A 14842-nucleotide genomic window follows, 5' to 3' on the forward strand; every position below is an offset into this window, starting at 1 on the left:
CAAAATGCAAGAAGTTACTTTCCGCCAAAGGGCCAATAAGGTTCCCTCGAAAATTCCCAATTTACTGCCGGCCTACAAAAAAAGAATGTCTATTGGTGCTAATAAAATAAAAGATATAAGAGATTTAATTAAGGCACGTGCAATACCTTATACCTACGAGCCAGTTTTCGAATCAATGTTTAAAACTTAGAGGAAATTGTAAAATGATCGTTTCCTTAAGTCGTTCTTATCTTGTCCTTTGTTCCTTGTAGTTACTAAAAGAATAAATTTCACTATTAAAAGCAAAATATTTTTTATTTGACATTATAAACTTGATATCCTATACCAATTTTTAGGAGAAAATACATTGGACAGTAGTGTCATAACCCACAAAAATATATTTTTTAGCAAATTCTTTAATGCCATTGCCCCATTGTCATAGCAATATATAACAGCCTTGAGCAAAACCGAAGGCAAAAATTAGAATTTGTAAGTTGGGAGTCCGCGAAATTAACAATTAAAAGAAAATAGCAAACTTTGTTTCGCGTCTCCTGTAAAATTGCGGGGTTATGGCAGTTTTTAAGTCGATGGGCGATATATTGTCTGTATGTGAAACCATAGAGACGTATTACTGATTGCAGTATTAATAAATATTAAATACAAAGATTGTTTTAACTTTAAAACCTTTATTATTTATATTATTACACACTAAACGTCACAAAGTTAAATAGAAGAATATACGAAATGATTGTAATAAAGTACAAAAATAATACATACATACAGGACAGTTTGGAAAACTTATATTCACATAGGTACATCTTAACGTTAAATTCTATTATTTACTTTCATAATTAGATGCACTGTTGTCGTCACTAGAATCATTTAAATCAATCCCTAATTCTTCAATATTTACAATTATGCGACATTCGCTTTCCAAATACTTATCTTCAACCTTGACAATATGTTCACACACTTTCTTCCAGTTATCTACAGTTACTCTAGCAAATTCCTGTTCAACCAACGCTTTTACGTCTTCTAACTTAAAATAAACGTTTTGTTTTGCAACTTCATTTTTTATGTGCGCCCAAACTATTTTTATAGGGTTTAAGTCTGGACGATATGGCGGTAGTTTTAAAGAAACATTTTCACATTCTTTCAGTACTTTGTCAAATTTATATTGAATATAATCTTGTTTGTGTTGTTTGATAATTTCATACAATTGCGGTTTTAACATTGACGTTACAAATGGTAAATTTTTTTCTCTCAACCAAGATATAATGTGCATGTTTTTAGAATTACTGGTGAATGCTTTATTAATTTGTACACTATGATATAACGCATTATCAGTAACAACAACAGATCCAACAGGTAAATTGGAGATTAACTGTTCTTTTATCCATTTTTCATAATTTTCTGAATTCATATAATCATGATAATCTCCTGTCTTAGCTCCTGACTTAAAAATCAAAAGGGCATTCTGTATGAAACTCATCTCTCCACCATCATTTACGATAACCAACCTATTTCTGTCCAGCTATTTGGCGTATTGTGTCCTGAATGTACATAGGTTTCATCAACATATACAATCGACTTACCTTCGTTTCTGTAATATTTAATTTTGTCCAAATATTTAATACGTAGAGCACGAATATAATTCCGTTCAATTAATAAACGTGGATTATATTTCGTTTTCTTTCATTTAAATCCCAAAATCTTTCATAATTCTGTAGAGAGAACTCACACTTCCAGTCCACTCGTACACCTCTTCAAGTCTTTTCTGCAAAAGCTTCAATGATACACGACAACGTTCAGTCTCATGAAAACGATGAATGGTATTTCTCATGAACTGTTTGTCATACTTTCTCAAGTCTGTCACGGTTGCTTTCCTTTTAGCAAGTGTTGTAACTGGAAATTTTAGTGTATTATTTGACTCTGCGTTCGTTAACATACTAGCTTGTTGAATGATCCTCTCTACTGTACGTAAAGATACTCCAGTAGCTTCACTCACACGTTGTTTAATACTGGTTCGATTATCTTCAGGAAATAGTGTTAACATGTATTTAAGTACATTGTAAACTATTCCTTTTGATCCTGGTGTCAGTCTGATATGTTTACTCGTACTACACTTAACCATCTCCATTCTACAAAATAGTTCTAATGCTCATGGTAGAACCTTTATTGTTGAGACTCGACAAAATAATTAGACAAAATTATGAACTCGTTTGAAATCCAGTGACTAGAAATTCTCGAAAATAATTTTTATCAGTTCTTTGTATGTCCTTAACGAGTCGTTAAAGAGTCATTATTAATGACTTCATAATAACAGTTTTAAGGTTACTGATACTAAATTAGAAATTAACTTTTACCAAACTTTATAGAGTATCAATTATTAAAGATGGTTTATAACAAACAAAAAGTTTGGTATCTATAAAATAATCTATATACAGTCAAACTTCATTTATTATTTAAGTGAGTAATAATCTTGTAATTAGTGCGATTTCAAATATTTTAATTTGTTTAATATTGCAACGCCACTGCATGGGTTCGATCATAGATATTCTATTGTCTGCACGATTAACTATTTTGTGGAAGGGCTCGCTACTCGATTTGAAATAAGCTGTAGCACTTTCTCATTTTATGTTAAACTTTTAAAGAATGCAAAACATAAAATATAATTGCGTCATATAATGTTTATAAAATAAAGTGTTTCTATATAATAAATAAATAAACCACTTCGAAAACATAATTGTACTTTGACCTTCTTTCAAAAATACTTACATGTTATTTTTCAATTGGAACATCTTTACATGCCGACAGAAATTGGTTGATGTTAGAAAAAAGATGAGAAAAAGAGGAGATGGTTTACACAAAAAAAAATTTAAATTCGGTTATATATTATTTTAGATAAATAAAGGCAGAGAAGAAGAAGAAAATCTATCTATTGTATACATAAAATTTGTTATTGTGTAATGCGTTAAAGTAGTTTTTAAAAAAATATTTGTTTATTGAATTTAAAATGTAAAATACCTATTTTTCTGTCTATTGTTAACATAGGTATTGGTTTTATCCAGTATAAAGTCATCTTTGTTAAGGTTATGTATTTCCCCCTGGAACACATTTTTTTAATTTTCTTTGCGTTAGAACAATGATTTTATGACACAAAATTACGTATACTTCTATGTAACGTCTGCTTAAGTTAAATTGATCAGACAAGTTTAACAACAACTATCTACCGAAAAAAGTGACCAAGTCGCCTTGGTCAGTTTTCACAGTAGCGAATACCAGAATTATGACTTAAGCATTCTAAGGCATACCTGAAACCAGGCAACCATATTAATATTGCCACTTGGGTATTTTTTATTTTAAAGATATTATAATTTTAAGTCATTTGATCAATAAACATCAAAATGAGTATTTTTTCTGACTTTTGTCAGTTTTGGCAGTATGCCGACGATATTTACAAATTTTAAACTGGCATTAGTGAACCGAGTATACATAAAATTTTTTGATTTTATTATCATTGTGCCGTTTATTATTTTATATTTACTAAGTGACATAGAAATCCGAACACCCAGTTTAAATGATTTTATTTCAATAAAATTTGGTGTAATTTATTTATCTTACTGAAAAAAACAAGTGATAAAGTTTTTAGCCTTATCAGTTGGAGATTCCAGTTTTTATACTTTTTGTTTTTAAATTCACTAACAATCTAAAAATGAATATTTCAGCCGCAGTAAAGATCCAAATTTGGCGGATTGTGGTTCTTGACATTCTTTACGATTGGTTACGATGCCTAGAGTACGGAGACCTGTACGATTTCGTCAACTTATTGAGTTTGATAGGGGCCGTATAATGGGACTTCGGGAAGCTGGACTTTCTTTTCGGGAAGTTGCAGTTAGAGTGCAAAGAAGTGTAGACACCGTAGTTATGTGTTGTCAGGCATGGTTTTAAGAAGGTCGTACGCAAAGAGCAAGGGGCACTGAACGCCACCGTAGAAGAACAGACCCTGAAGATCGCCGCCTAAGATTATTGGTCTTAAGAGACCATTTCTCCACTACCAGCTCCATTGCAAATGAATGGTTTGCAGAACACGGAAGACCTATGGACATACGAAGTGTTTACCGACGAATGAGAAGTTTTGGCCTGTTTTCATACCGACCACACTGGGTCCTCCCTTTAACTCCAGAACACTGCCGTAATCGCCTTCAGTGGTGCAGAGAACGCTCACTCTGGAATCAGGAATGGAACAGTATTATCTTTAGTGACGAGTCTCGATTTTGTTTAGGCATGCACGATGGTCGAGCGAGGGTCATAAGGCGACGTGGTGAAAGGGGGAATCCAAAGTTTTTTGTTGAAAGACATGTTTATCACACTGTTGGAGTTATGGTTTGGGGTGCTATAGCTTATGGTTCCAGGTCACCTTTAATCTTCATCAGAGGTAACACGAACGCGCAGCGTTATATCCAAGAAGTTCTAGAACCCCACCTTTCACCCCATCTTGACACCCTGGCAAATCCAACTTTCCAACAAGATAATGCCCGACCACAAGTTGCAAGAGTCGCAATAGACTTCTTTTAACATAATGATGTCACATTGTTAGCATGGCCACCAAGATCTCCCGAATTATCCCCAATTGTGCACGTGTGGGATATGATGGGTAGGAGATTGCTCAATTTGCAACGTCTTCCTCAGACTCTACAAGCACTTCGAGAGGAGTTGGTGGTTGCCTGGAATGAGATACCACAAGAGGACAGTGACCACCTGATCAGAAGCATGCCTAGGCGCGTTGGAGAATGCGTAACACATCGGGGTGCATCCACACATTATTAAAGGTAAAAGGGCTTTAAAGCAATGCAATTATTTTATAATTTTAATCATTTACTTATTATGCTTCATTAAGTACTTACACAAAATTTTATTAAAATAAAATCATTTAAACTGGGTGTTCGGATTTCTATGTCACTTAGTATATTATTAATAACAGTACGCAACTTTAAATTCAGTTTTGTGTATTATTTTCACTGTTACTTCAGTTTATTTTTTGTGCTAACTTTTAGGTTACGTTTACTGTCATAGAATTTTATAAAATATTAGAATAAAATAATAAAACAGTTGTATTTTACTTCGTTCATTTTTATATTTATTTTGATTTTATTCAGCTATTTTTTAAATTGTTTTAACGCTAATCAATGTAACATAATATCAGTCATATAATAACACAGTCACAGCAAAGCGTGGCCGGGTTAGCTTGCTAAATATACAAACATAGCAAATCGAAACTCACAGAAACGATATTTTCTGAACACTGATCTGTCATTTCATATTTTTATAAAAAGTTATATATTAAAAAACCTTTCCTACCCCTATCTAAAAAATTATTCGTTAACTTTCATTTTAGGGTTACTGTGCTAAGAAAAAAAGCCGATAACACAAAACCGCCAACAGATTTTTTTATGAGCCTTGAGTTCAGTAAGTATAAACACAATTTTCCTGTGACAACAAGAATAATGACAAAAAGTCCGCCATCTCTTTGGAATTATGACAGTCTCGTGGGATACAAAGAAAAGACATACATAATTTAACAATATGCACGGCATTTGACTATGTAAAGAAATATATATTTACGTTTTATAAAACCTACAGAACGAAATAAGACAATGCAATTATTTATTTTTTTGAATGATGTTGGAAACCGGCACTAAGAGTTGGGGTAAAGAGATAAATGTAGAGATGGTGGGCTGTTACTATATTTGAAAAACGTGTTCTCCGTAAAGCTTAATGTTATATCAACATAAACGTTGTATTATATTTAAATAAAATATTATACTGGTTATATTAAATAAAAAAGAAATATTTTTAGAAAAGTTACATTTTTCTAGTTTATTTGAATAAAAAATAAACTGTGTGTTAAAAAAAAACAAACAAATATAATATCTTTTAGTTTGTTTTTATTTAGCTTTACCTGTTTCCACAGCGTAGTTCACTGACACAGGTAAAATTTTAATACATTACATTACAAGAATATACAGTAACATTACAATCGATAACGAAATACATTAAATATAGTTATTATATTGGTAACATTATTAATTATCAAATTCTAAAGTACCTTTCTTCTTCTAAATTTCCTAGTAAGGCCTGGTTTCATTGAGGAAATTAATAACGTTTTGGAATTAATCTGGAATTATGGATTTGTAAATGAACATTTGTGATTAAACTTGAATAATTGGCCAGTTTTTAAAGGCAAGTGATCGTAGTAAATTTATACCAGGTAGACAGGATTTTTTCAGCTGTTGAATATGTGTCTTCCAAGTTAATTTTTTATCAAACGTCATACCCAAGAATCGAATTTTTTTTTGTTCGTGTACATTTAATTCTTTTGTTTGGATTTGATTTCTCTCTAAGAAACAGATTGCTTTTGTTTTTGAAGTGTTAAACTGAAGTCCACTTGTAGCAGACCATTTCTCAATGTGTGTTAACTTTTTTTGAATGTGATTGTAAATTGTTGTTATGTTTTTTCCCCTACAAAAAATAACTAGGTTGTCAGCGTATAATCTAGCTTTGACAGGGTTTTCAATTTGTGTTAATATCGAATTTATTGTTATTACGAATAAATTTGTGCTTAAGTTTGATCCTTGTGGTACACCATTTTTGTGAATTTTTGTTTGAGAATATGTTCCGTCAACTCGAACTTGATATTGTCTGTTTTCAAGAAAATTTGAAATGTATTTTAATATTTTACCCCTTATTAATCAGTTGCTGAGTGTTTTAATGATTAAATATTTCCAAACTGTATCATATGTTTAGCTTATATCAAAAAATATTCCAACACAGTTTTATTGAGAACGCTTCGTAGAATTCTGTTTCTAAGTCAACGAGGTTGTCTAAAGTTGAGCGATGTTTTCGGAAACAACATTGTTCTGGAATAATTCATTTGTCTGATTTTAAATACCACATAGGCCTATTGTTTATTGTCTTTTCTAATACTTTACCCATGCTACATGTGAGTGATATCGGTCGGTATGTTTGTGGATCTGATTTTGGTTAAGTTGGTTTTGGAATAGGTATTAAGATTGGAATTTATGGATAGGATTATATTATAGATTTTAAGTAGATGTTCTTTAGATTGAGAGCCTAAATTTTTAAGAAATATTAACGGTATATTGTCGGGTCCAGAACAAGGGTTCTTACAATTCTGGAATACATTTTCTAATTCTTACTCTGTTATTGGTATATTTAGATCGTTATTGTTTTGATCGTAATATTCTATAGGATTTTTTTCTTCTTTTATTTTGATATCTAAAAAATTGAAAGTATAATTTAAGTTACTTGAGTAATATTCATAAATAAAGGCTGGTATATTGAATATTTCTTCTGGGCTCTTATAAATAGTGTTATTTTGAGCTAGAAAGTTGATTGATTTATGGGGTTTGGATCTAGACATTTTGTTGTCTTTTTTCCATATAGTTATTATAGGGGTTGAGCTATGTATTGTGGTGACATATTCTCTCTAAGAGTCACGTTTGGCTTTTTTAATGGTATACCTAGCGACTGCTGTTAATTTTTTAAATTTTATAGAGTTTTCTTGAGTTTTTTGTCGTTTAAATTTATTAAAAGCTTGTTTCGATTTTTTTAATGCTTTTTTGCAGTCATGATCCCACCAAGGTACCGACTGATGTTTGTGATCGCACTTAATTATTCCAACGTACTTATTTGCTGATTCTGTGATTACGTTTGTCAAAGAGTAAATTGTTTTGTCTACATCTACATTTTCATTTAGGTTTTGCAGATTGTTTTGTATTTCATTGCTTATTATGATAGGGTAGTGATCACTATCATATAGATCTGGTAACACATCCCACGTAAGAGTATTTGTAATTGAATTTTCGCAAATACATAGATATATACTAAAGCCTTCACCTGTTCTTATGTCAAAGCGCGTATGTTGTCTGTTGTTATGGGCATTTAAGTTGACTTCCTCTATTATTTTTTTCATTTATGGACCTAGAGATGTTAGTTTTGCTGAACCCCATAACGGATTATGTGCATTAATATCTCCAATTATTATCCGTGGAGCAGGTAGTTGATTTCATAGATTTTTTTTCTTTTGAATCGGGTTGTTTATTGGGGGAATGTAAATATTGCAAATTGAAAAAGAAATTGTATCTGTGATACTAATTCCAATTATTGCTTCGATAGTTGTTGTGAGTTTGATTTGTTTAGCTTGAAAGTTATCTTTTATGTAGATTGCTACCCCTCCGCTAGCAGTTCTTGTATTATTGTATCTTGTATTCATATATTAATAAGTTTCTGTAGATGCGCCGCTTTCTAAATCTGTTTAAAGGTCTGAGTTGATTTGCTTTAATATTTCATTTTATATTTAAGTGCATTTGACGGGCATACTCAATGGGTCTGGTGAGTTCTCACAGTTTTTAAAAAAGTCTAAAAACTGTTCGTAAGTTATAGGGTAGTTGAAGTTTGAGTTATCAAATAAAGTTTTACAGTATCTTAGCATTTCTTCTAGTGTTTTTTTGTGGTTTGACATTTTGATCTGATTGTACTTATTTCTCTTTAATTTTTGGTGTAATAAAAGTAGGTTCTTCTGTAGATTTAGTAGCTGGTAGAGAGATTTGGGAGACTGTGCGTTTGTTTTGTGCTTTTCCTGTGTTTATATGCGTAACCTTATTTTCTAGATCTATTTTTGGGTCGTTTGTTGTTTGCGAATTTTCTTTGATTGGCTGCATGTGTGGTTTTTGTTGTTGGGTAGTTTGTGGTTGGGTTTCTTGTTGTGTGCTTTTTCTTTTGATTGTTGTTTTTTAGTGTTTGTCTATGTTTTTTGAGTGGATAGATTAGTTGTATTTTCAATTGGGTCTATATTTGGAACTGGATTATTTGATGTTGAATTATCTGTTGTAATCGCAGCAGACATTGGGCAGTTTTTTGTTAAGTGGTTGGTTTGCTTACATATTTGGCAAGCTTGGTTATCTGATAATAGATAAATCCTGTATATCGTTTCCTTATATGTGATAAGAAAAAAATCAGGTAGGGGCTGGTTATTTAGTGGAGATATGTATGTTTGGCGTCTAAAACTCAAAATATGGTGGAACTGTGGTGTTATTGTGCCTATTCTTAGGAATGTTATAGGTGACAAAAAATTTAATCCATGTGATTTTAATGCAGATATTAGGACTGAGTGTGGGATTGAGGGACAGACATTGGACAATACTAATCGCTGACTGGGGCTAATTAGTCTACGAGCTTGTAAGAGTTGGTGGTTCATTTGAATTTTTTCATTTGTGTTTATAAAATCCTCAGTTACTTTTTCTTTTTCTAAATATAAACACACTCTATTATTTAATAATTTGGACAGAAGATGATGTGAGTTGGTTGTATCAGAAGACTCGCACAAGAGTCAAGACTCGGACAAGGACAAAGAGGGGACAAGTAATCATCTAGTTTGGTATTTTTAATTGAATCAAAAATAATTGCTTTTTTCTTGATGGAAATATATTGGATTGTGGTGTTTGATTGGTTACGGAAGAATATTCGTTAATCATAGGCGTTCCTGAGGTTTTTATTTATTAAATAATGAATGTTTTAATACTGTTATATATAATATTAATAATATTTTAATACTAATCTATTTAGCAAAATAACAATTAAAACCTTCACGGCTAATGTTGGTTATTATATTATATTAATAAAAATAAGAATTTAACCATTAACAATTTTGTAAATAAGAATACCTTATCTCTTTGGATATTTCAATACTAATCTTCGCGTTTAATCACTTTACTAGAAAACCTGGAATTCATATCCGAAGGTACTATTCGTTGCAAGATAATTAGGATGGAATTCCTCAGATTTTTAATAATATAATGGGTATAAAGATACCGGCTTTGACCACGTGCCTCGTCTGTTCAGTTTATATTCGAAACTTAACTTAAAAGGGTGAAGTTACTACGAACGAAAACAATTTTTTTTGTTTAGTACGTTTTTGATCGCATGTAATTTACGGCTCGTCGGTGTTTTCGCGTCTACGGCAGTAACTAGCGTCTCGAATATTTCTTTTGTGAATTATATGCAGTGCGTGAGTGATTTTTTATTTCATATACCTACGAACATATACGTACCTTTCGCTCGTGCTCGTTTTGTTGGATTGTTTGCGATGGCATCATCATCAACATCATCAAGTTTTACACCGGTATCGTTGCGTACAGTCAGTAAATCTGTCTATTCACCAAGAGAGAAGACTATTGTCCTGAATGTTCACGATGCTCTGGTTTCTCAGAATCTCACAAACACTGTTCGCAACATAGTCGAAAGTTGTGCCAACATGACTGACGTAGGAGAGTCAACTATATATAGGTTCCTATCAGAAAGAAAAAAAAACACGGTATAGCTAACCCAAACAAAAACGAACACTTAAAGAGAGGGAAAAAGCCTATTGAAATTGATGAATTTGCCAAAAATGGTATTCGAAAATTCATGGATTTTTTTTCAAAAAAGAAATACTAATTAAATTAAAAGAATTAAATTTCCGATGGGAGAAATCAGACCGAAAATCACTTTTGATTGACCGGGAGGAGATAATATGTTGGAGAAGAAATTATCTAACATCCATACGAAAATTCCGGGCTGAAGGAAGGGCCAATCTTTGACCAGGATGAAACGCGGGTAAACTCAGGTTATACTCTAAAAAAAATTGTGTCAGATAAAAATATATTAAGCTCCAGGCAAGCCTTTATGGAAGGTTGGTCCACTGGTATCTCCCCACCTTCTGGTCAAGGCAGTAGATTAATAATTTCTCACATTGGCAGTAAAAAAGGATTTGTTAAGCATGGTTTGTTGGAATTTCAGTCCAAAAGCACAAAAAACTATCACGAGGAGATGACAGCTGATGTTTTCGAAAAGTATTTTGAGCAGATGATTGAACACATACCACCAAATTCAATTATAGTATTAGATAATGCACCTTATCATTCACGACTAGTAGAAAGACTTCTAACGACTGCGTGGAAGAAACACGATATTCTTGACTGGCTGCGGAATAAGTATCTGCCTTATGAAGATGGAATGGTAAAAGCAGAACTTTTAAAAATTGCCCGGCAACACAAATCTAAGTTCAAGAAATACGTAGTTGACAAAATGGCGGAAAGGCGAAACATCACAGTCCTTAGACTTCCAACCTACCATTGCGAAATAAATCCAATTGAACTTATTTGGGCACAAATGAAAAGTAATGTGGCTAGAAAAAATACGTCATATACAATACAAGCTGTACGTGAATTGTTATACGAGTCTTTACAACATATTATAGAACAAAACTGGAAAGATGCAGTAAGACATGTAAAAGAAGAAAAACAAAAAATGTGGGATCTTGATAACATAATTGATGCGACCGTAGAGACACAACTACTAATTTTTAACCCTCAAGACGACTCGGATTCCGAAGTTGATCCTATTTATTTTGAATTTGAATAGTTTTCTAATCGTAATTATATAAGGTAAGTAATAGTAGTTGTAATCGTAAGGTATTAAAGGGGAAAGGCACAAAATGTCGCCTGTCAAAAGGTTTAATGTGTTTTAAATGTATCCATTTTTTTTCAAATCCTGAGAAAACTAAAAAGCATTTTTGAAAAATTTAAAGGCAGAATGAAATGTTTATTAGAATAAATAAAAAGTTTCTTTTGCATGCAATATTTTCAATTAAAAATTATACTATATTTTCTCTTTTATTTTCACCCCTGTTACATAACAAATTAAAATAAACATTGTAGAAGTTTTCAGGGACTTTTTGCCCTGAGTAATAATGTAATCTTTCATTCTGCGTTTAAATTTTTTAAAAATATTTACTAGTTTTCTCCGGATTCGAAAATAATGGATACATTTAAAACACATTGGAAATTTTGCCAGGCGACATTTGGCGCCTTTCCCTTAATTAAATAAATGTATCTTTTACAAATGGCAAGAAACTATTTATTTTTGAAGAAAATAGAATAAAATAAAAAAGTTTTATTAAAAAATACAATTTACATAAGTACAATTTAAAAAATATATTTATTTAGTTCAAATAAATGTTTCAATTATAAACTCTACGACACTGGTCGGTCATCTGTAAACATTCAAAATACCTTCGTAACAGGATTATAAGGTATTGTATTTCTTCAGATACAAGGTGGGTTAGTCGAAAACATCTTAAACTGTCAGTTTCAGGTTGGTTTTTACTATTATATCGTATTACCTATCCTCTCTGTATTTCAGTTCTCTAATTAGGGTTACACTGGTAGTGAGCTATCGACAAATTGTGAACCGATTATAACTCATTTTGTCTAAAAATTCTCATACGTGGTATTAGAATGTAGGTAGCGAAAAAGTGGTTATATAACCTTTTAACTACCCTGTAGGATGACTCAAATACAAACATTTAACCAAAAACTGTAAATTGCTCAAAAAATTATTAAAATTTGACTAAAACCAAAATTAAAAACACCTCTCAAATTTTGACCAATATTAATTTTTTGTGTTTATTTTGTATCTGAATGTAAATATAAAACAGAAACAAAAATTAATACATAATAAATAAAAATACTTTATATTAAAAATATTTTTAACCTTAAAGCAGAATTGAAATAATTAAAAAATGTAGTGCTTGAAATGATCGAGTTCTTTTGAAAATTACCCCTATTAGCATCAGCGGATCGGGCCATCGGATAGCCGGAGCGATATTATCGATAACGAGCTGCTCTTTAGGATCAACTTTTTTGTAAACAATCCCCAAAATAGCTAGAATAAATTTTAATGAGTCACTTCTTGCTTACTCACATATCGTTTCGAACCCGTTAATAAATGATTTATTCCCTAAACAGACACTCGAGTGCCTCTTAAGCCATTCCATTATAGATAATCTCTTCCATCATATGGACAGATTAGAGCTTTTGATATTATGAGCTCCACTTTATTAAAGCCTCTAACCTTACCCAACTCAAGTTGATTTGGGCCAAACCGCAAAGAACGACTTAGACGACATGCTTTTATTTCAAGACATGAAAGCTGTTTAGGAATATTTTTCGAGTATAGTGGCTAGTCGAGATTTTATCGAGTTACATTATTGACATTTTGACCGTTAAAGTTATTCTCAAGATGTATAGTATTTAGTGAGCCAGTATGTGACCTACATATTTTGCATATTTCAGGGACATACTTTCATCAAAGAATAAATAATATGAAAATATTAAAAAAATAAAGGTACAGATATTATAAAATAAAATCCAGTAAATTAGGCCGAGAAGTCTGGCACTATCTGAGGACTATAGGTTTTACTGGGCGGTATTTTGGAATCGTACAATGTTGTCAGGGTTTATAGACAGTAGTCTGCCACTGTCTGTTCCTAATAATTCATCTGCCTCTATGACAGACATTATAACATACACAAAATTATATCGTTCCTCGCTAATCATCTATACTACTTTTAGCTATCGTGTGTCCTTAAGATCCGTCTGCTGGTTCCAATCGGTATTGAAATTCAATCAGTATGGAGAATTTTTGTGTAAAGTTAAAAGTCACATTCTGTTTCCAAGTAAGTACAATTTTGAAATAAAAGAATAGTATCATATAATTTTACCGGTTATGTTATTAATTTAATAGGTTTTGCGTAATTTATACACAGATGTAGCACTTGCTCATTATGATATTTTTGCACTGTTGTGAGAATGATTTACTTCTACATCGATTCATCAAAATGCTCCAAACATTTCAACCAAAAGAACGACTGCAATCTCAGTATTCAATTAGTATCGCAGAGTAATAGTTGCTGCCTAGTGTTAGTGATTATTTTCTGCTATTTAAAAATACTCGTGCGGTCAAGGTACATTGTCCTATTTTCAGTGTAGCAGAGTATTCTTCTTCTTTAAGTTCCATCTTTTATCGAAGGCTGAAAATCATCATGCCTATGTGGACCCTGTTGATTGACGCTCTAAATAGTTCTGCACTATTGCATTCAAACCAGTACCTCAATTTCTTAAGCCACGATATTCTTAGTCTTCTCACATTTCGCTTTCCTCGAATTTTGCCTTGCATAATAAGCTGCAATAATGAGTATGCTTGCCGTCTCATAACATGGCCTATGTACTTTAATTTTCTTCTTGTGATAGACCATATTATTTCAGCTTTATTTTATATTCTTCTTGTAACTTCTACGTTTGACATTCTTTGAGTCCATGATATTCGTAGGATTCTTCTGTGTTTGGAACACCAAAATTCAAAGGCAGCTAACTTATTTAGATGTAAAATCCACAAGGAAACTAAGTTCCTGTGTTTGGCTGTATACCATATATTAAAAATTTTGAATAAAATCCTTTATAAAAAGGTATATAAAAAACCCAGTTGGGCTATGTTAAATTGGCAAAACGTTTTCGGAATAAGTATTCCATCATCAGTACCAAGTTAATACATGGATGTAGCCACTAAATATGGGGTTAAAAGAGTTGCTTTATTGAAGTCCTCGTAGACATACCGTCTCAGGACTTGCAACTTATTGCAGAGTCATATGTCACCATGTTACCAATCCAACGGTAACTTTACCATCTAAATTGTAAAACAGACATAATGTAAACTAAATTTCAATTAGCAATTTTTAAAGGGTTTTTAACCCCATATTTAGTGGCTACATCCATGTATTAACTTGGTACTGATGATGGAATACTTATTCCGAAAACGTTTTGCCAATTTAACATAGCCCAACTGGGTTTTTTATATACCTTTTTATAAAGGATTTTATTCAAAATTTTTATTTAGATGTATTTTTGTGATTCTTCACCACAAAAGCTCTCAAATCTATTTTTATACAATTCTTCTATAGAAT

The 14842-nt window shown here is 31.8% G+C and overlaps 1 protein-coding gene across 1 annotated transcript; it reads right to left on the reverse strand.

Moving 5' to 3' along the window:
- Positions 1 to 814: 814 nt before the first annotated feature.
- Positions 815 to 2119, reverse strand: LOC140438638 (uncharacterized). The gene is made up of 2 exons (XM_072528295.1): positions 1930 to 2119; positions 815 to 1392 (listed from the first exon to the last, which is right to left on the reverse strand). Exons 1-2 carry the CDS (start codon positions 2117 to 2119, stop codon positions 815 to 817), a joined length of 768 nt encoding a protein of 255 aa, XP_072384396.1.
- Between the last annotated feature and the right edge of the window lie 12723 nt (positions 2120 to 14842).

Source organism: Diabrotica undecimpunctata, chromosome 4 (assembly GCF_040954645.1).
Source record: "Diabrotica undecimpunctata isolate CICGRU chromosome 4, icDiaUnde3, whole genome shotgun sequence".
Classification (NCBI taxonomy): domain Eukaryota; kingdom Metazoa; phylum Arthropoda; class Insecta; order Coleoptera; family Chrysomelidae; genus Diabrotica; species Diabrotica undecimpunctata.